The 23,140-nt window shown below is 44.4% G+C and overlaps 2 protein-coding genes across 2 annotated transcripts; both read right to left on the bottom strand.

Moving 5' to 3' along the window:
• Positions 1-2,962: 2,962 nt before the first annotated feature.
• Positions 2,963-5,218, bottom strand: LOC109999872 (G-protein coupled receptor 4-like). Its single transcript, XM_029281421.2, has 3 exons — positions 4,773-5,218; positions 3,876-4,057; positions 2,963-3,784 (listed from the first exon to the last, which is right to left on the bottom strand). Exons 1-3 carry the CDS (start codon positions 4,944-4,946, stop codon positions 3,298-3,300), a joined length of 843 nt encoding a protein of 280 aa, XP_029137254.2. The 5' UTR covers positions 4,947-5,218; the 3' UTR covers positions 2,963-3,297.
• Positions 5,219-6,494: 1,276 nt separating this feature from the next.
• On the bottom strand, positions 6,495-22,858 carry onecutl (one cut domain, family member, like). Its single transcript, XM_020655027.3, has 3 exons — positions 22,467-22,858; positions 20,593-22,014; positions 6,495-12,913 (listed from the first exon to the last, which is right to left on the bottom strand). Exons 2-3 carry the CDS (start codon positions 21,623-21,625, stop codon positions 12,603-12,605), a joined length of 1,344 nt encoding a protein of 447 aa, XP_020510683.1. The 5' UTR covers positions 21,626-22,014; positions 22,467-22,858; the 3' UTR covers positions 6,495-12,602.
• Positions 22,859-23,140: the final 282 nt, after the last annotated feature.

Raw genomic sequence — 23,140 nt, 5'->3', positions numbered from 1 at the left:
GAGGTAACCGTGCTCAGGCCCGATTAGTCCAGGAGCAGTGTGAGCGCAGGTCAGCGGGGAAACAGGAAGGGGGGAGGGGGGGAGGGGGGGGAGGGGTGAGGGGCAAGCGATCTTCAGACAACTGGGGCTAGTGTGAGTGCGAACTAAAAGCTTTCAAATTAGGTCATCAACGTTTCCCATTCAAGGCCTAAAAAGGACACTACCTCTTTGACTATAATGATCAATAGAGTGAAAAAGTACCAAAGCTTTTAAAACACTGTCTCTTTAAGAAGACGTGTAAGGCAGGAATGAATCCTGTAAAAACTGCAAACAAACTCCTGCACACTGTCTTAATGGCACAAATACTTGGGCAGGGTTTCCATTTGATTGCACGAGGGCATATCATATTGAAGTTTAAAATTCTGCTCTTGTGGCTACTTTACAAATAAATAACTGCAACTTTGTGTTACATCCTGAAAACTCTGCTGCAGTTTGAATTAAACCAAAAAAATAAATGAAACGTTGGCATTTGAATCGAAGGAACCATATTCATATCTACAGTCTAAGAGAATGACACACAACATGCACACAACATGATGATTCAGTGATATTAATGGTCTTGACTCGGTCTCAAAGCACTCTGGTCTCATGTTTGTCTTGGTCTCAGTTAGTGTGGACTTGACCTACAACACTAACAAGTACACCCATGCTTAAACCTGAACATAACAGTAACAGGCGTGATGTCATGGCAATATGCTCGCTTTGGGAAAATGGTCCTTTTTTAACACCAATCAATATCCAAAAGTCCCTCCATGGTTTCTTGTTTGTAAAGAAAACAAGCAAAGCTCTCCACCAGCTGATTCATGGGAACTTTAAAGGGGACATATTCTGAAAAATCCACTTCTACAGTGTTTGTGAACATATATTTGGGTAACCTAAGTGTCTACTGACCCACAAAATGTGAAATAAACTCATCCAGTCCTTTGTTTGTGGTCTGCACAAGTCTTACAACACAGTGAAAAATGCTCCGTTTCAAATGTGCTCCCCTTGTGATGTCACAGTGGGATTCTGGTGAAAAAATCCCCTCCCCTGTTTTCCATGTGTCCTGTGCATGTTTAGGCACATCTATGTGCAAAAATTCAAAGTCTGTGGAAACGCAGCTTCTCCTACCTCCTCCTGTTAGCTGTAGCATTAGCCGCATGTAACGTTCGGTTCTAGCCCCCCTCGATAAAAATGTGTCAGTGCGGCATCATTGTCAGTGTGAGATCACTGATCTGAGCCCATTGGCTCGTTGTGGCAAGCCCTGCAGCTCATGTTGAAATTTCCGAGACGCGTGCTGAGCAACTGACCAATAACGACAGAGCGGATCGGCAGACCAATCAGGGCAGACTTGGCCTACGTGGGGTCTAACAATGTGGGCTCAACAGAGTGCAGCTGACGGACTCAGAGCGTAGAGGGAGCAAGGAGGAGCAGTACATGAAAACAGACACTTTTCTTTAACTTTAGCTATTGTGAACGTACAAAAGTAGGTACATAGATTAAATATACGAACCCCAAAAAGGGCATAATATGGGCTCTTTAAAGAGACACACACACCAACATGGAGCGTTCTGAGAAAGCTGGTTTATGCAGGGTCACAAACCTCCTCTGGTGCTTGATTCACTTTGTGCATTTTTCACTGCACATCTGTATGAGCATGTGACAAATAAAAATTTTGAATCTTGATTCATGTTATATTTTGACCAAAGCACAGCACAGATGTTTCATTTAGACCACAGGGGACTGTTTGAAAACGTGGAGAAGGGGGATAATATGTCCTCTTTAAATGATTCTGTAATGACTCAATGTCATTGTAAATGAGAATTGCCCCTCAATGATCTTTCAAGTATACAGTAAATAAAGGAGGTTGAAAGAATGAATACTGAGCTCTACGCAATATCTGATTTTCTGGTAATTAATAATTACAAATGAGGATTGAGAGCTAAAAAAACAGATTACATCATAGCCACATTCCCTGACCTAAAACCTATCACCTAAGGTCCTTTGTTTACTTACATTTAACAACAACAGGGTGTCCATGCAAATTCCCTCATTTAAATGTTTAGGTACATGTTTGAATTTACGCCTGCTGATTTGAATTCATCATAGCTTTATCTGTGCAGTGAGTGCACCAAAGAAGCAGCTTCAGGCTGTGAACAAGAGATGATTCAAAGTGAGTGCCAGTTAACAAAAATATATGAGTTATAGGAACATGTAGTGTGTTCTTCAACAAAACAAACATGTGAATTAATGACACGCACATCTTCCGGAGAGCCTACTTCTCAGAACTGATATCATAACGGACATGCTGATCATGATCTTGAAATAGAGATTTAGCTGATATTTGGTTTCATTATCGTCTCATCTTCTTATATATGTACCAAAAAGTCACATGTAATCTTTCAACCTTATCGTATCATGGGGGACAAAACTTTTTTAAACTTTTTTTTGGAATACAACATGGGGCCCTTATAAAGAGAACAGGTACTATTGACTGGATGTGTTTATATGTGTATACCAAATGTGTAAATGAATATACCTGTTGGTACTAATGCTGGTATGTGTTCTCCCCCTGTGGTGGGCTGTGTCTTTTATGTCAACATGTCAAATGAAGCCCAACCTCAAGGTGATACTGTTCTCATTTCTAACTGTTTATTGCCTGTTATTTTTGAAACAGAGGCAATTAAGTTATTTAGAGAACAGGTATGAACTAAGACAATGTATCCTGTCACTGTGGGGGATATCTTTCAGGTATCCAAAAAGCTTGTCAGAAGCCAAATTGTTGAAGTAAAAAGTCTGACATGATGAGAAATGTTCTTGACATTTAGCATTCTTGTTGGATCTTAACTAGACGTAGTCAAAGTTTATAAAAGGTAAACACTCAGTGAGCCTCACAAAATGTAATGTCTGTTAGATTTTAATAAGTCAACAACTTCCGTTTTTTGTTTTGAAACAGATTTTTTTTTATTGAATGTTATAGTATTAATAAAATGTAATGAGCGAGACTGATATAATATTTCATTTACAATATAAAGGACCTTCTCTCACGTCCTAAAAGCTGACATGACAACTGCACAAGTAAAGCTCTTATTGATCAGAAGATTAGAAAGTTAAGAAGAGTAGAAAGTGTATTAAAACTGTCAAGAAGAACAACATAGCTAAACAAATAAAGTTTTGTAAGAAATAAACTAAACTGAGAGAACATTTTGGTCTGTTGTCTCCTCATTCTCTCTTCCTCCATGGAGCTCACTGTCAAAATGTTGTCCACATTCATACTGTCTATATGTTGGTGTCAGCGTCGACAACTCTGCACCAGTTCACAGCGGTACAAAGCTTGCAAATGGACTCTTTCCTCAAGAAAACATACAGAATTAAGTCTGCAAGAGGACTCAGCTTAAACATGAAAGCTAAGTTACGTGGAGTACTGAAATATTGGTTGTTGAGCAACACAATCATGAGTGGCAGTAACAGCAAATAAGTGTAAATGAGCAGCACCAAGACCAGAATTACAACATTTCGACGTTTTTCTTCAAAGGGGACGGAGACGGAAGCAGAGAGGGCTCTGAGGGTCCCAAACAGGAAGAATATGAACAGTAGGAAGGGAATGATGGAGACAATTAAGATGTTTCTTTCCAAAAGAAAAATCAACCCCACAGGCTCAGTGAGGTACATGACAACAGGTGAGAGCCAGACCACGACACTGACCACCACAGAGATCTTGATTCGTTTGAAGCGGTACCACAGTGGGTGGGCGATGTCCAAATATCTGCAATAAAAGATGGACATGTTGTTTTTGAGGAGGTGCAGAATAATTCAGAAACATTGAAGTCAGAAACAGACGTAGGACGTATAGTTACCTTTCCAGTGAGAGACACACCATGAAGATAACACTGATCACTAGGCCACCAAAGTAGATCAAAGTTACGAGATAATGATGATAAAACAGGTTTGTCTCCTCAAAGAGCAGGCAGCAGAGCTGAATGAGGTCGGAAATGAGAAGGTTGATGACGTAGACTGGAGCCACATGGTCCTTTCGTACCTGCAGAAAAACATATGAAGAAGACAATCAGTTGTAAACATGTTCTGAACTCATCCTTCTCCAAAAACTAAAACCTTTTTCTGCCCAACTGTTGCAGTAAAAGACATGAATGCATTTTCCATCCATCTCTCATAGTGCTATCAAAGACGTAACACAAATGACACTCTGTTATATCTGCAGACATGCAGCTATACTTTTTAAAAAATCTGTTTTCTGGTGATAACATGGCATTTTGAAAAAAGTCCCAAATCTGGGGGCACATGTAGTGAATTGGTTAGTGTGTGCGCCCAATGTACAGAGGCTGGGGCCCTCTAGGCGGGCAGCACGGGTTCGAATCTGACCTGTGTTTCACTGAAACCTGGCTCAGTGAACACCTCCTGGAAAGAGCCTCACCTGTCATCATCAAAAGTAAAAAACAAATAATGGTTAAATAAAATAAATATATATTTTTCTACTGATATGTATTTTAAATGTTATTTCTGTACGATTCAATCATTTTCATGATCAAAATTGCTGAATTCGCATATTTCCAGTCGGCTCCGCCAGAGACATGACAGGTGAGGTACCAATGTAATGTTTGTAGACACTTTTATTATATGTCCTCACTTTCCATAGAATAAGTAGTGTACTTCACGTGTGTTTATAGCATATTTATATATAACACTGTTCCACAAACACATGGCACAGACAGTGAATGAATAAGTAATGTATATACCAGAAAGCAAAGAGCACCGATGGCAATGAGTGTCAGAGGAAGGCCGATACTAATGATGATGCATGTTACCACATGCTTTATGAATGTGTCGTTTTGGTAATACTCATATTCAAAGTAGTTGAAGTCTTCAAAGCTGTAATCCTGGATGGTGATGTTAATGTAGTTATCTTCCATTATTCAGATTGAAACCTAGAGTTAAAGAGATCAAAACAGGGAATGTGTTGCACGGTGACATAAATGAAGCAATGAGCAGCACTAATGGAAAAATGAAACAGGGAGTCATTCACTTTATGTTTTTTTTCTGTAAGTCTAAAAGCTGATGAATGTTAAATAGTTTAGTCAAACAGTTTTTTATAAAATAATTTCTACTTTTTGAATGATCCCTTTGTATTTGGATACAGGCAGTGTGACATGTCTTCTTTTTTTTTTAAGCAAAGACATGCTTGTCATTTTAACAAATAGCAGAGTAACCACCCCCACAACAACAGTATCAATAATATATCATCAGGTTTATATGTATTCTCAGGACTGTTTGCACTTCCTTTTCTTTTCAACTGTATTTGTAATAAGATCACAACACTGACATTTTAGAGTAACCAGCTCTCACCTGGATGAAGTCCCAGCACCAATGTTCTGATGTTTCTCTGCAGCCGAACTGTCTCAAGTGATTCAGATTAGTGATGGTACACACTTGATTACTGATAATATGACACACCCCTTTTAAGAAGTGTGGGGGGAAAAAAAAGAGTCAGGCAGGATACTGTTTCTAGTGAAGGAGGAAGCAGAAAGTGTTTTTAGATTAGAAAAGCAGATAGCTTCTTTACATTTGAGAACTAGCAGAAGTCGTAGTAGCTGTGGTAGAATTAGTTTATTTTTTCTACGTTTCCTGCACCAAAAGGGGGCCCAGCCGGCCAGCTCGAATGGGATTACAAGACACTAGAAAACAAGCTTATGACAATGATAAACCAAATATTAGCAGTATTATGCTCTTGAGACATTAGAACATAAGCACTTGCTTTAACTAAATCAAACATGACTTATCCTCTTCCACAACTGGAAATCATTCAACACAAACTGAGCATGAAAGATGTGCCATGTGTGGAATCCATTATTATTATATATATTATATATTAATCTTATATAATATTATTATTGAATCAGGCTCCAATAACAACATGAATTGGGCAGAAATACTACCCGCAATCTGTCCCTTTTAAGCACACAATCCACAAAAGAATTTGCACTTAAAACATGCAGATGCTAACATGATCACATACTGTCCTGCTCTGTGCAGTTCACTCTTGTTTCATGTCTGAATTTGGAGAAAAGTCGTCTGCACATTTTCTCTTTGCGGTGTCACAAACTGGCTCAACAGTTTGTAAGTGTGTGTGCGTGCGTGTGTGTGAGGATGAATGAGATAGGGTCACAAACCTCCTCTGGTGCTTGATTCATGTTATATTCGGACCAAAGCACAGCACAGATGCTTCATTTAGACCACAGGGGGACTGTTTGAAAAGGTGGATAATATGTCCTCTTTAAAGGAATTGAACAGCTTAAGAGGGTCGTGTCTTGATTCTTGTAAAGTAAATATAATCCAGTGTAAGAGTTCATTTGTAGATTGAAATGTTCTGGATGACTGTGTTGGTGCTGCCCTTTAAAAACCTCCGGAGCTTCTCGCTCACACCTCCAACGAGGTCAGAACAAAGTCGGCAGAGCGCGGTGTTGGGTTACAAATGAGTCATTTTTATTTTTTTAGTGCAACATCACAACAAACAATTTTCACATGAGGTATTCAAAGGGATTTTTCTTTAGTTGTTGATACAAAATGTCCCACCATGATTGACGTTTAAAGTGTTGTGTATCTTTTATTTTTTAAAGCCTTTGGTTGGTTAGCCACATTCATTAGTAAGTCTAACACATGGACAAGAATGGCACGATAAAGCATGGTGGGTCGGGTCCGAGCTGAGGAAAGTCCGACTCAGTCAAATATAATATTCCCCTCAGCTCTTCCCCGTTTAAAGCTTTTTGTATGGATTTCATTAATTCCTACTTACAACAGTGGGATCAAACAGTATTTCAACTACACTAAACATTTTGGAAAAAACAGGGGTGGGAGGGGTGGCTTACAAATGTGGAAAAATAGCTTCTGTCTCCTCCGACCTTTTTTTATTTTGGGATGAGTGCTTGATTCTTGGGCTTTTCTGTTAACAGCAAGTCACACGATTCTAGCTTTTGGAAAAACAAGGAATAGGCAACGTTGATTACAGCAAGATCCTCCTTGCTTGGATTGTCACCTCCTTCTTTTTTTTTTTTGGTCTTGAGAATGATTTGACGTATATACAGAACATGGATCAATGGGACACTCTAGCATACTGGACTTTAGCTTTGGCTGGACGGGGGCCTCGTTCGGCTCCTGTTGCGGATTGATTCCAGCACATTTGGTTTGGAGTAAAAGGCATGAAGAAGAGACGGATGGACAGACATAGATAGATAGATAGATAGATAGTTAGACAGACACCCTGACAGGATGGATTCTTTGGTTAAGGAATATCTTTGCCACACAACATCTCACACAGTTGAGGTAGATGGGTAAAGTCTTCATGTACACACAGGGGAGGGGGCGGGGACAGACAGGGGGAGGACACAAAGTCAAAAGACTTCCATCTGAAGACACTGCCTCATGTCAGTTTCTCAGTTCCAGGTCAACATAATACTGTTTAATGCAACATAAATAGTCAGCACGCCGAACCCCACTGGTGCTTTTTGAATCCTCTGAGTGCTACGGTAGCTCTGATAGGAAACTGCTAAAACTACCCTTGATACATTTTGATTCAGCAGTCACCCATCAATCTTTGGTTGTTGTTTTTTTTTTTTTTTTGGTTTATCAAAATAATTACATTTTTCTGGTCTTTTTTGTCTTTTTTTCTTTTTAAATCCTGAAAGTACAAATAAGCTTTCAGTTCTGCTAACTTCTTATTTCTACCCTCCTTGGAATGGCTCTGCGACGGCCTCGGCTTCCAGACTTGTTTCTGGATCAAATTTCTAAGACTGCCACTAGGGGGTGCCGCAGGCTTTCATAGCAACGCGGATCACCTGCAGCAGCTTACTGGATTCCCTCCTCCTGCCTCCTGCCTCCCTCCTGCACAGTAAAGGGAAGATCTCTCCCACTTGACAGGAGCAGAAGGTGGCTCAATACAAAAAGCTCTGTCTCCATTTTAGGCTTCCAGTCAGACGGACAAAGAGAAACCTGAAAGGTGTCACCTCAGCTTTGATACAATGACAGTAGCAAGCAGGGGTCGGCAGAGGAGCCTCCAAGGTCTTTTATTTTTTATTCCCCCTCCCCTGTACTGACTCGACCGCACACCCCACCACCGCCCCCCTCTGCTCTCAGCATGCTTACAATTGTTGCTCATTAAAGTTTAATTCAGCTCCATGCCCCACTACTCCAACACCTCCTATTCCTCAAACAGCCTCCCTCCCACCTTTCCTACACACACACCACTACCACCGTCCTCATTCTGGATGATTCAGCCTCCTCTCTGATCTCCTCCCGCCCCCTCTGAATGCCCCCTTAAGCCCACAGGTCTGGCCAAGAGCGGACCCCAGACCAGATACCCAGAGAGGAGACGGGATGAAAAAAGCTTCCCCTTTGAAGTCTGCGAAAAAGTCGATGGCCTCTTTCATGACCGCCCGTCTTTCAAGTGCGCGCTGTGAAGGGGGCCCTGGCAATCCGCCCCTTCCAATGTTAAAGACAGAGAACGAGAGAGATAAAAGAGAGAGAGAGTCTGTGGAAAACCGCCAAGCTATCCTCGCCACTCTTTGGCAGCATTTACACAAGGGTCAAAGAATCTGGTCTTGGGTGATTTTTCCTCTGATTTAGGCATTCACAAAGCAGAATGCTGACAAATCAAATCACTTGTGCCTGTGCAGGTTGTTGGAGGGATCCTTAAAAATGTTAGAAAACCTAAAACAAACCCCAAGAACCCCAGATCATCAGGAGTAAACCCAAACACGCTCACCTGGCAAAGGACACAAACCCCAACAGCAGCAACCTACAAGATGAGGATCTCATTCTTAGAACCTAGAGGTACAAGGACAAAGCCTACAAGCCTATCCAGGAGACCCCACTTCATCCGTGTGTGCCGCATTCTGCCTTTCCACGCACTCTGGTGCTGGTCGCGCCCTCTCGAGTCAATACTCTTGTTTGCGCTGTCAGCACCACAGCCCGTCTGAGTCGTGTTCAAGCAGCACCAATCTGCTCTGTTAGACATACGCTGAGTCGCTGAGTCTACTTTTCCAGCAGACGTTCATCAGAACGGAGCAGATGGACTCAGACAGGAAGTCCAACACGGGAACACATAGAGTATAACCTCGGGTATGGCGCAGACGGTACGCAACACACATGGACGCTGTTGTGTCTCAGGCTAAGAGGCCTCAAATTCAACCAGGAATCAAAAGACCATGAGGAATAACTCAGAAGAACATAAGAAGGCCATATACAGTCTGCAAAACCCTAAATGGTCAGGAGCCACCTCTTGGGGCCCACAGGACAACAATATCAGAGATTCCTTTTAGCATGAGGAATAAACTTTTGCAGAAGAGGAGGAACAGCCAAGAGGACCATCACAACAGGCAACTCCTGAGGGGTCCAGAACTCTTTGCACATGAGCCAAAGATCCCTGACAATCAGGTTCTTGGGACGTTCCAAGGCGACTGATTTCCTAGTCGGTTAAACTGGTTACAAAACTGTCTGCAGGTAAACAATGTAATTTCTGCAGAGAGTGGCTAACATTAGCAGTGCTAGCACCGTCAGCCTTTGGTTTTCCCTGCAGGTTAATTTCCACATGTCTGTGCTGAGTGTGGTGAAACGGCCTACATGTTTTTTATTAACATTTTACTGATCGAAATCCTGCTAAACCGAGCTGCTCCTACGAGATGCTATCTGTTCCCTGTGCTTGTTTACGTCCTGGTAGTAGAGCGGGGAGAGCAGGCCCATTAACCGGAGATACAGCCAGTCTATGCCTACAGACCCCAGCTAGTGGCAGGTGACTGCGTTTCAGTTTGACTGGCATATACGAATATAAATACATTGTTAACCGACTAGTTATTCTGGCGCTGACTGGTCAGGATGATATTTACCCATTTGGTCGACTAAACGTGCCCATACATTTCCAACCCAAGACCAGCAGGTAAGACCTTTGGAACCCAACAAAACTCAAGATCCCTAGAAGATAAGTGAGACACCTTAAGTTCCCCAAAGGTCCAAGAACATACCCCGAAAACCTTCAGAACTCAGGGCACATTAACCTAAGATCCCAAGACATTAGGAAGACACCATAATAACAAAGAAAGGGTCAGGAACAAACCCCAAGACCTTCAGAACCCGAGGAACAAAACCAAACCTCCCCAAAAAGCCTCAAAGGCCTCACAGTCAAATCAGAGATTGAGAGGATGAGAAGCAATCCAGAAAGAATCGCGGAAGGCCAGAAACAAATCCTGAGACCCTTTAGAGCCAGGAACAATCCGTAAGACATTCAGAACCCTGGGAAAGTAAAAACCCAAGATCCCCAGAAATGAGGGACCCGCCTTACAAACCCCAGAGGTCCGTGAACAAACCCTAAAAAACCCTCTTGGAACTGAGACAACTGGCAGAAGGGCTTGGCATGTGGAGGACGGTGAGATCACACTGAGTTGAACGTAGACAGGAGTGTCTGCACTGCACTGGGGTGAGGGGGGGGGGCTGGTGAGGGAGATGTGGAGGGGGGTCACAACCATGCATTTTCCCCAGGCAGACACACAGTACGCATGTTTGCATGTGACCCTAAAGGACTTGCACTTAATGGGGCCTTCGCTCGGCGCTTTAAGTGGGTCCCCAGACGCTTTACACACTCCGCCAGATGGCATTGGTCTGAACACAACTTTACAAGCAACCTGTGAACCTATGGGATGCCACATCATCAGAATTATTATTATTATTATTATTATTATTGTTGTAATTATTCATAGTATTAATAATTATAAATATTATCACAACATTCAAACAAGCTTTGGCCTTGGCATTTAGAGCGGACCGCAGAGACATTTGCAAAAGTAAAGAAATCCCCATTTTCCTACAAAAAACAAAAACAAAGGCCGGGCCTTCAAGAGGGGGAGATACAGAACATCACAGGGTAGGCGGGGCGGGGCTGGGTCGAGATCGGGTATTGGAGGGTTTTTAGGGATTCAGGCCGTACATTCAGGGAGGCAATGTTAATCTTTGGTATTACGATGGGATTCTACAGCTAAAAGTGCCCATCAGAAAAAGTCTTCAGTTTCACACAGACATACAGAGCATTGTTAAATAAATACTTACAGTATATAGATAGCATAAATAAATAACCAAATAAATAGAGAGGAAAAAAAAAAGGGAAAACAATAAATACACAAATGCAGTAATAAATACATTGATCAGATCAGCAATTGCATTTGAAACGTTCTTGGTTTTGATTTGACTCTTGGCTATAAGGAGGCGTGTTAAAGCCTTTCCTTTGTGGACCAAAAAAATGACCTTGTACGTCAGCGGGGCTGAAACAAACCGCCCCGCACTTCCAACGTGTTTTTTTTCTATAAATAGAGCGATGTGCTTGAAATCTGTACAAAAAGGGCTGAAAGAATCACATTCCTCCATTTTTTTTCTAGACATCTGTAAAAAAAAGATTTCGTAATGGAGCAGAGGTGTGTATGAGTGGAAAAAATACGACAATGTCACTATACATTGTGTCAGGTGTATCTCTTCCCCCGTGCACCTTTGTGTTCAAAGGTTGGCTTTCCTTCTTCTCGTTTGTTTTTGGGTTTTTTTTGGCTTGATTTTGAGTCAAAAAATGGCTGCGGAGCTTTTCTTTAGGAAGCTCGCTGAGAGTCTTAAAGCTAGACGGTTGCACCAATAAGTCTGTTTTTTTGCTTTCTCGCTTGTGTTTATTGATTCTGTCCTGGCGTGCAGCACGATGCGGTTCCCCCTTGAAAACTCTGATTCATTCAAGGTGGGACCATCTTTGCAAAAAAAAAAAAAAAAAAAAAAAAAAAACCCACAGGAAAAAGACTTCCTGTTGGTGGTGGATGATTGACAGCTGGGAGTCACGGACGCTACAGAACCCTCCTGATAATTCCAGGCTCGGAACTTGGAACAATGCCATACAGTCCTGGGAACCGTCGCCATGGAAACACATGCTAAGAAAGGGGAATAAGGTTCTTGAGAGAGAGAAAAAAAAAAAACCTTTCCTTCCTCTTTCACCTTGATTTGTGAGGAAAAAAAAGGGAACCATAAGAACAGTAAGGGAGGTTAAACGTCTTTGGATGATGGCGAACACTTTTGATTAAAAAGTTACACGATGGCGCTCTCCAGGTGTGAGCAAACGGCACCTCTTGATTCTTCACGTTTGGAGAGATGACTACAGATTTGAAGGTACACCAAAATATGCTTTCTCCTGATTTGTAATACCCTCATTATCTCTAATCTAGATAATCAAAATAACGCAATGAGATGAAGTCTATGTGAGGGCGTGACTCGTCTTTGAGTCAAATCATTTTTGCGCCCTCGACTATACAAGCAGGACCCTCGCATCCTGCGCTCATATCACTCTGGGTATCGCCCCCCTTCCATTTCAAGGGAGCGATCAACTTTGGTTTGGGAAAAATGCTTCGTCTTCATAAAATCATCTATAGTAGCTGGCTCCGTCGCTCCTTCTGATAACGAGGAGGACATTTATTACGGCTGGTCTCTGCCTAGACCAGTCTATGTGCCCCCTTGCTCCCTCGGCGCCCTCCCCGCCGCACATCCACGGCATTCGGTCATCATGCCGTGCTGCAGGACACTGCGGAGGAGGAGACGCTGGAGCCCGAGGAACCCGTGGAGGAGGGACGGCCCTCGTCCGCCCACTTGTTGACGTTGCGTCGGCGGGCGTTCATGAAGAAGTTGCTGACAGTGGAGAGCTCGAGGCCGAGCTGCTGGGAGATGGTGACCTGCAGCTCTTTGGTGGGGCGGTGGTTCTCCCTGAAGATGGCCAGGAGCGTGCGTCGCTGCAGGTCCGTGAACACCAGTCGGGTGCGCTTGGGGCCCTGGTTGCGTTCCAGCTTGCTCTGCTCCTGCTCCTTCCGCTTGCAAGCTGCGGGCACACGGATGGAGGAGAAATTAAAAAAAGGGGGAAACAGGTTAGCTAACACACTCTCTGCCTAACTAGGACAAATGGATTAAGCCGAGCGAAAGTGGATTTGTTGAAAGAAAACAGATTAGCTAAGCAACATTTGATTAGTTAAAAGAGATGAATCAGCAACTTGTTTCTTTGTGCGGTGAGGGAATCAAGACGCTCAACCTCACGTCTTGTTGCCAGCGAGCTGCTGCTGGGATGAAACAGAAACCTGGTGCCCAGGCTTAAGCTCTCACGCTGCGTTTATTAACATCCTGCATGCACATTAGAGCTAAATTACATGTCTTCATCAAAGACTGACGGCCATGTATTCCAAAAAAAACACATCCCACTTAGAGATGCAGAGATTCACTGTGTTTGTATCCTGCAAACGAGCTGTAGCTTGGATGATTTTAAAAAAACGAGACTAAGGATCAGTTGACCAATTTTTGCACACGTCTTACTCCTTACGGCTGCAGAAACGTCTCGTCTCATGTCATTTCTGCTCGTAAGGGTCGGTTTTTTGTTCTCTGTGTGAAACTTTTGTGCCGCTGTCTTGGCCAGGACTCCCTCGTGAAAGAGATTTGGTTATTCTCACTCTGGTCCAGAGAGGATGAAGAAATCAGTATTTCTTACTAAATTAGCTCGATGTCAGAGTTGGCTGCATTTAAACCTTTTTAATGGCCTGCAGAGGTGATGAAGTCTTTTCTTATTTTGAGTTTTTTAATGTCAGTGCTGCTTACACCAAACCAGAGAAAATAAAAAATGGAAGGTCTGGGTTAAACACCAGTGTAGCAGCAGAAGCCTCTCCAATTATGTAATCAATATTTCCTCACAAAAAGTCTCAAGATTAAAAGATTTTTTTAAAAAAACCCGGATCCAACGTGGTAGAAAAAAAAATAGCCTGATGTGCGTGGGCCGAGCTCAGATCCATTTTGAGAATCAGACGAGCGTTTTAAATCCAGGCTGCATGTTCCTCTGCATATCTCGCGCTGAACCTTTCCCCCCTAACACGCTGTAATTCTGTATTTACAGGAAACACAACACCAACCTTATGCCTTTGTGTACCGAGCCAACTTCTCCTCCCTCAAACCCCCCCCCCCCCCCCCCCCCCACCCCCTCTCTCCAGCGACCATCTCCTTCCACATCCTCTCTTCCGTTCCCTGAGTGGACACTTCTGCATCATTAGTTTCTCATAAAAGTCATTTACATGTGGCGGCGGCGAGTGAGTAATAATCACTTTAGAGGGGAACTAATTTATTTTCTATTAAAGGCGGGGTTACGTCAGGGGTGAGTGAAACGAGCAGACTCGGCATTGCCCGCGGTGTTTCCAAGCCTTAAGTGGACTCAAACATATTTTTCGGGGGGGGGGGGAATTCGTGCAATTACCTAAATGCACACTTTTAAGAGGTTTCAATCAGTGCCGTGCGGCTGAGCGACCGTTTTGCTGAGGGTATCAAACGAGTTTCTAGGAGTAAGCACTGGTGTTGTGTGCACACTTAAAGTGCACACACACACAAATGAGTGCCCACACACACACACACACACACACACACACACACACACACACACACACACACACACACACACACACACTAAAGGAGGAGCAGCGGTTCGGTTTGTTGCTGGACTAGAAGACAGAAATCTGACTAGGACATTTTTTATTTCGCAATTAACATAATTGTGCTGTGATGATTTTTTATTTACTCCTTACTTAAACTAGAATGCTAACTCATTAAGTTTGTTACATTTGTCTTTTATTTTGGAACTGAAAAACTCTACCTCATGTAAATTAACCATCTGTTACATAATCACACATTTACTCTCAATCTCATCTCGGCATTTTTGCACTGCTCACCACTGGACTACTGTCTTATTTAGCTTTGTATTAGTGTTTTTGCTTATTTAATGTTGATATTTAATGTTGTACGTTTGTACATTGAGAGTTAACAAAGACAAATTCCTTGTGTGTGTAAGCATACATGTTCAAAAAAGCTGAGTCTGATTCTGGGAAGCTTTCCGAGGCTAAAGTGACTAAAGTGTAAACGTAACACACAAAAACATCTTATTTTGAAAGGTTTTGTTTGCTTTTGCTGTAACTTTGTAAGTATTGTTAGCGTGCTGCTCTGCTTTATATCTTCATGTTGCTGTAAAACTCAGGTTTTAAAAGGTACTTTATGTTTAAATTTTATTATTATGAATATTTTTAGAGGCTAAAATGTTTCTTAACGGCAGGAAATTCACCAGAACATTAACATCGTTTAAATCCTCAAATGAGGATTTTCAGGAAACAAAAATCTGAAAACCAAAATAAATATATTAATAAGAAGAAGAATAACAGTTTTTATGTAGCACTTATCTAAATGAGGATGAAAACATTGGTGAGCTATAAATTATGAAAAAGAAATAATTAAATTAATGAACACAGGACATCATTTAAACGGCCTTCCGATAAAAATATGTTTAAAACGAGGATTTAAAAACAGGTTCAGAGTGTGCTGTTCTACAGTCTTCAGGTAGGGAGGTTAGGGGCTCTGATGGCAAACGCCTGGTCGCCCTTGGTTACCAGCCTTGATCTAGTATCGACTAATGAAGGTGCTCCTGATGATCTGAGATCTCGGCTTGGAGCATAAGGAGCCAAAAGTTCTGTAATGTGGGGGGGGGGGGGTGGGGGGGTGGAGACTGTAGTCCTCCAAGCGGGCGGCCCAGGTTCGAATCCAACCTGTGGCTCCTTTCCCGCATGTCATTCCCTACTCTCTCTCTCTCTCTCCCTTCATTTCCAACTCTTTCAACTGTCCTCTCTCTCTCTCCAATAAAGGTACAAAACGCCCAAAAAATAAATCTTTAAAATTATTCTAAAATCCATCCTGTGTGTAACGACACACAGGATGGATTTTAGAATAATTTTAAAGATTTAAGCCAACGGAGGGAGGGGAGGATCGAGGTAATGTGGGACCTGAGATTTGTAATGGTTAAAATCCGGGCAGCAGCATTCTGCACTTGCTGGAGTCGAGTCATTTTGAAGCAGGAAACTGACGCTTCGTTCTTCGTAAAAACCACCATCAACAAGCGGCTTTCTTGTAAAAATGTGTTAGGTATGATCTGCTTCACATCTGTCCTTGTTGTTGATGGAACTCCATTATTGACAAAGATGACTTGTTAGGATGGAGATATCAATCTGGGATAACCTTGAAATCACGTGTTTTTACACCCTAACACACACACAAAGACACAATCACGCTTCCAACATACAATAAATAAACCACACGCCCTCGAAGCAGCAGTGACCAGATCGATTGATTGGCTTACATCTCGCCATCGACAAACATCTCACACAGCGCCTGCTGCCGATGTTTACTGTATGAGCGGCTCTTCAAAACTCACAGCGGCAAATTCCTCCCCATTAGCAGAGTGCTTGAGAAATAAGTGTGACCTTACTGCCAGTTTTTTTTTTTTTTTTCCACTGGAGCGTCGTCACTAAGCGGCTGCCTCACAGCTGGCTCGGACGCCACGTGGTCGGGCTCTGATTGCTCCGACATCCAGCCGAAGTTTCTGAAACTTAAGAAGCACTCCGCTGGACGTGAATAAATCAGATTTTTTTCTCCCAGAGAATACTCTCCTCTAAAATCATTATCTGAGGGGAAATGCTTGGACGAGGGGATGCGGCTCTTGTCAACTTGAGATTACAGGTGCCCGTTAGCTTTTAGGCATCCAGGGCTCGTTTGCATTTCTGAGCGTTATCGAGCCGCGTCTCATTAAAATCTGAACAGGCCGAGATGTCAACGGCATGTCAATATCACTACAAGTGAAATTATTTTTCTCTCCCCAAATGCTACATTTTTCACGGGCGTTGCGCCGTCTCCACCATCGATATTTCTGGGCTGGAGGGGGGGAGGAGCTTGAGCTGCATGTATGGATGGTCTACACGGCGGTGCACTCTCAGCCTGAGTAGTAATGAAAGGAATGACATGATAGTGCTGGCTAGCTCGCTTGTAGCGCGGATTTATGGCTCGTTGGAGGAGTCAGGGCGTCCTGACGCTCTCCTCCTCCTCCTCCCCGTCCTCAGCTCTCTCTCTCTCTCTCTCTCTCTCTCTCTCTCTCTCTGGCTTCCTGACGATCATAACGCCGACCATTAAGTAAATGCTTCCTTATGCTGTAATCATGTGTAAAAGGCTCACAATTACCATGCTATAAATCGGCGGCGAGGGGGCTACTCCTGGAGACATAAATATTCCCCTATAGGCTTCTTATGATCGTGGGAACAGCCCCTAATCATGATGTATGCCCCTGCCTCGTGTTGCTGAAACGTGATCGAAAGCCCTTTCCCTACCCCCCGGCGTCTCAACCTACACCCCCCCACCCCCCCACCCCTCCCCTCCTCACCCACCCACACACCCTCCTCCTCCTCCTAGCCAGAACACCCCCACAACCCCCTCCCTCCTGCCCCCCCCCAGCCCACCCCCTGCTGATTTCTTGGGCCAGGGGCTGATAGAAATTATTGATTAAATCTGTGCAGCTCAGACTCCTCGACCCACAGAGGCTGGTTAACCCCTTCAGCGCCGGAGAGGCTGCAGGAGCCAGATAAATAAAAAAAAACCAACAACAAAAAAAAACCAACAAGACAACCGTGTTTGTTCGGTGCTACGCAGCTCAGGCCACGTCAGCCTGCTTTACGATTGCCGATATGCAAATGGGATCGGCTGTGACCTTTGAGCTCGTAGAGCGTGGACTGTACGCAGCGAGAGGTGGACGAGGCTTTGTGGCTTTCATTACTGTGGGGGTGGTGCAGGCAACAGCGCCGACACGTAAACCGCATTGACCTTTCTTATTCATTTAGACCTTTAGTCAAGGGCTTCGGCCATCATCTTTAAAGTTATAGTCTCTGATCCCCCCCCTCCGTCGCCACTCCTTGACTTTAAGTGTCCAAGCATAGGCTGTGTGGTCTTTATCCCGCCTTCTTCTTCTTCTTCTTCTCCGACTAAATCCTGATTGCCTCCTCCACAGCCTGAGGTTGGGCTAGAGATGCATCTCATATACAGTAATCCATAGAGTATACACACACACACACACACACACACACACACACACACAAAGAAAAAAAATAACACAAGATACTGCGGATAAATCCGAGGGATCACCTCCTCCTTGTTTAGCAAAATGTCTCTGCAGAAAGACAATCATTGGAGGAGACAAAATGGCAGCAGCTTCGTTTAATAATGACTGTGAGCGCTCTGCAGCCCCTTTAAGAGACAGAGTTATGAAAAATAAAAAAAAAACACACAGCGCTGCAGCCTGACACTGAAGGGCCTTCTATGTGTTTAAGCGAGTGCTGCATTAAGGAGGATCATCTTAAAACTTGAGGCGTGAAGCTGAGAGCACTTGAGCTATCTTCAGACCGGGGGAGCACAGGGCACCGCGCATTCTAATTCCAGTCTCGATTTGCCGATGCGGCCGAGGTGTGTGTGGGCAAGGCGTGCTGCTCTTTCCCATGGAAATCAATAGAGGCTTGTAATTAAACAAAAGGGGGTTGGCCAAGTGGGGGAAAAAAAAAAACACACAACAACCTCCTTTGGAAAGTAGGTTATGGAGAAAAGTGCCGAGCTGTCCAAATTGTGGCTTCTTTGCCAAGAAGTAAATATGCAATTTTCAGAGAGTGTGTGGAAAGAGAGAGAGAGCGAGCGAGCGAGAGAGCAGCATCGTCAAACATTAGCACACTTCTCTGTGTAGGGAGCTTAATTTTTTATGAGCCTGATTGATCGGCTGCTCGGACTTGGAGGACTGACTCGTTAAAATAACGTCTGTGTTTGTAAAGAAGAGGAAACAAGGAAGCTGGAAATAAAGAAAGAATGATTGATGATCAGAACAGACGAACAAAGGAGCTGTTTTATCACCGGGAAGATTGGCTTTTTGTGAGAACAGACGAGGCGTTTTGCATACAAAGCACTCACTCATTCTCGGGATTGGCTTCATCAAAACACATTTCTGTCAAATGAAAGAACAAAACCCCGAGATAAGTCATCTTTAGATAAGAGGGCTTTTTAGGGTGTGATTGCTGTAACGTTTTGCTGAATGGAGGATGTACACATGTGCTCTCAGAGCCCAACAATCAAAGATCAATAATTGTGAAGGGATTGCAAGAGTGCACAATCATTACCTATGAACCCTATTGTGTTGTTGGGCTTAATCAGTCGAGCTGCTGACAGAGAGCGAAAAGCAGTGATCAACTGGGCAGGCTCGCACACACGTAGCGCTCACAGACCCCCGCAGAGAGCACACACCACTCACACACACACTCACACACACACACTCGTCCACGCTCTTCTCATATTACTGTGTTCACTTGGATCTCTTTCTGTGCGCCGTGTATCAGATGGGCCCTCGGTCCCTGTGGAGGGACAACACTGTAACACGGCCCTGTACAGCGTGCTGTCGTGTCTTCTGCCCACATCCCCGAAGAATATTAAATGTCAAGCAGCAGATTACAATGTGCCTTTCAAAAGAAAGAAAAAAAAATCTTTACTGTGTGAAATCTGTATGAATACGACACGGGCTGAAAGCAATGATTTTTTTACAATTATGGATTCATTGCTTTATTTTTATTTTTTTTCTGAGAATATAGATCAGAAAATGTCTGAAAAAAAAAAGATTTAAAGAATTTAGAAAATGTCCGTCCTCCATCTTTAATTTGCCTGTTTTGTCTGACAAACAAAAAATAAAAAAAGAAAAAAAAGAAGAAAAAACATTTTACATTTTTGCAATTTCAGAAGCTGGAGTTCACAAACACTCAGCATTTTTCCCCCCCATTCAGACGTGAAATGTATTAATTGATTATCCGAGTCAGTTAATTTCCTGTTGGCTGACTAATCGATCAGCCACAGAATTACATTTCAGCAACACCCTCTCTCGTTGCTCCAGATGTGCAGAACCTCGTGCAGAAGGGTGGCTGCCTCGGAGCAGAACAACATTTGTATTTAGCCGCGCAGTAATTGCCTCGGTGACGACGTTGATAAAGGACGCCTGGCAAAAGCTCAAGTCTAATTTGCATCAGCTACCTTGCCAAGTCAACTTCAGCCACGCGCTGAGCAGATATAAATCACTGCTCGAATTAATCAATCGCTCCAGAGTGGCATATCTGCACAAATTATTTTGTGGGCTCAAAAGCGATTAAATTGCGAGCCCGCTGCTCACGCTGATCTTCATGGTTCATTTAAGAGGAGGGCAAATGTCTGTGGCTTTTTTTTATTGTAGCTACTGTACTAATCAATAGGAGCTGTTTGGGAGCAAAGTAAACAAAGGAACGGCACATATGGCCTCTTTTCTAGCTCAAACTGACCTCGATGAGAAGCTAAGTTCTTATTGCCCCGGCTGTTGAGACAATAGAAGAACCAGTGGAACATTCACAGTGGTGTAAAGGAGGGAAACATCAGTGTGATGCTTTTCCTCATGTCTCAACCTGAGCTGCATACTGAGTGCTGGAAAGGAGGTTTTTTTTTTTTTTTTTTTTTTGGAAGACATGGAGAAGGAAGGTGTTTGGGGAAAACATGGGGAGAGAGAGAGAGTGTGTTTGTTGTTGTGGTTTCTGTGTGTGTGTGTGTGTGTGTGTGTGTGTGAGTGAGAGAGAGAGAGAGAGAGAGAGAGAGAGCAAAGCCTGATCTTACCCTCTAGCCGGAGCGAGGCCATCCTTTGAAACTCGGGCTCCTGCAGCCAGCGGGACATCCTCTTAAAGGTCTCGCGGCCGGACTTGAGCTTGCCCCAGGGCTTGGGGTTCCTCAGGAGGTCAGACAGTGTGCCCTGTGACCTACACAGCACCCTCTCGGCAAAGATGGCCTGGGGGATGCTGTACCTCTTCAGCTCGGTGATGATCCTCTGGGCCACATCCCGGGTGTTGATCTCCTCGCCGCCTCCACCGCCGCCCGACAGCATGCCCTCTCCGGGCGAGGACGCGGCTGAGGAGGCGGAGTGCAGGTGCTCGGACATCTTGGAGGCCTGCTGGCTGGGGTGATGGTGAGGCTGGTAGTGCTGGCTGTAGAGGTGAGGGTGGTGGCTCGGTGGATGCTGGTGAGCCTCCATTTTGTTCAGCTGATGCCCCACCGACACGTCGCCTCCTCCCAGGCCCGGTGGCGACATCTCACGGCCGAAATCTGACGTCCTGCAGAAAAGGCTCCCACTGTGGACGTCATAGCCGCCATGGAGCATCTGGCCGCCGTTGGCGTTGGGGCTGCCGTAGCCGTGCATGGAGGAGCCAAGGCCTGAACCTGTGGAGGGGGGCGAGAGGTTTTGGGACATGGCGAGATCTTTGCCATAGGGGTTGTAGAAGTTGGTGCTGAGGTGCGCCCGGTCCTCACGCATGAGGGTGAAGCTGCCGATGACGTTGCTGACTGGGAGACATGGGTGGTGGTGGTGGTGGTGGTGGTGGAACTTGTCATCAAAGGGCTGCAGGGGGGTCAGGGTGGTGTAGGTGCTTCCGGAGCTGGACGGGGAGTCGCCGCTGTAGCCCAACGCGGACATGGAGTGGTCGAAGCCCGGCGGACGGGGCTCGTGCTCCAGGGACATGGAGGGTCCCCCGAGGGAGGGCCTGGGGAAAGCAGCTGAAAGGTCCCGCGAGTGCAGCATGGCCCTGCCGTCCTGACTGTGCGCCAGATCCGAGTGGCTGTGGCTGTGGAGCGACATCTCCCCTAGACTCCCATCCATCTTTCAAATTCAGGAAATAAATGTGCACTTCTCGCCCTTTTGTTGTTGTTGTTGTTCTTCTTCTTCTCTTGTTATTGTTGTTCAACAGCCGCGCTAGCTAGTCTGGAAGGTCTCTTGTTACACCAGACTATGGATTTATTGATTTGTGAATTAATTGATTTCCGGGCTTATGGGGTGTCTAATTAATTATCTGATAACGTTAAGTACTGTCTTCAAACTCCCTCAAACTCCCAGAGAACGAGTTTGCAGCAGCATCAGGAGCTTTTTGCTGTGATTTTTTTTTTTTTTTTTTTTTTTGGATTCTGTCTTGTGCAGCAGCAGCAGCAGCAGCAGCACTCTGCTCTCTTGTCTCTTTGGTTTGTTCCTCGGCAGAAGCCTCGCTTTTGTGCCTGCGTGAGACAAGACAGGCGCTGTTACTCCTCTGTATTTAAACTTTCATCGGTACAGAAAAAGGACAAAAACAACCGGAAAAAAAAACAACGTTTATTTTCTCAGCCTTAAGCACTGATTCACACTCGTTTGTGCCAAATGATACAAAATAAAGCATGCATTTAAATCAATTGCGCTCACACATCCCGCGGAACACACGAGAAATCAACGAGAGCTCTGTTTGAACCACTTCAACCAAATCTCATTTTGGAAAACGTGATTTTTCACCCTTATGCAAAGTTATGAATACAGACGCAGCGCGCATGCGAGGAGCCCGACATTACCAGTGCGTTTGCATATTTACACCACATGTAATGAATCTGAACGAATCGGTAACTAACTGCCGAACACGACGGGGATTCAGAGAGAAAATCATCGACATGTGATGCTTCATAGATCTGCAGGATCCTACCTTTTTTTATTCTCCACTTCTCAGAGCGCGTCCGCGGCTGTTGTCCGTCCTGTGCATGTCTCCGATTGTGTCGCCGAGCAGCCCTGCAGATTCACACAATTGGTCCTCTGCGCCCCGGGGTGCTACATTCACCAAAAGCAGAGTGCAAAACAACCATCTGCGGCGATACAGACGGACGAATCTTCTGGCGCGCTCCTCGTTCACTCTTTGTTTTCCCACTCCACGCCAAAAAAAAATCTCCGGGTCTGTAGCTTGGTTTTTTCGCTCTACACTAGCAGCTCTCCTCTTTTTTCTTTCATTATCTCGTGAGATTTTCCTCCTCCCTCTCTGCCTGCCACTTCATCGATCTCACCACCAACTCTTTCTCCTTCTCCTCCTCCTCCTCCTCCCCCTTTTTGCTCACATTGACTCTCTGCTTTCAGTGCGTCACGGCCTTAAAAATCTGACAGATGTGCGATGAAATTCCTACTCCAATTAACCCTTTCTCTCCGGAGGGGGGTGGGGGGTTGATGGGTGACGAGGGGAGGAGGTGTGTGAGTGGGGGGGGGGGGGGGGGGGGGTGGAGGTTGAAGATGCTCTCTTTCTAATAACCACACAGGTTAAGCCTTCTTCAGCTGATTGCATGCACAACTTATGAATTATGTGCGCACATCGTGGTCGCTGCTGAGCTCGGC

This window comes from Labrus bergylta, chromosome 8 (assembly GCF_963930695.1).
Source record: "Labrus bergylta chromosome 8, fLabBer1.1, whole genome shotgun sequence".
Classification (NCBI taxonomy): Eukaryota; Metazoa; Chordata; class Actinopteri; order Labriformes; family Labridae; genus Labrus; species Labrus bergylta.
The sequence above is the reverse complement of the archived record's forward strand: the minus strand, read 5'-3'. Positions and strand labels throughout refer to the sequence as shown.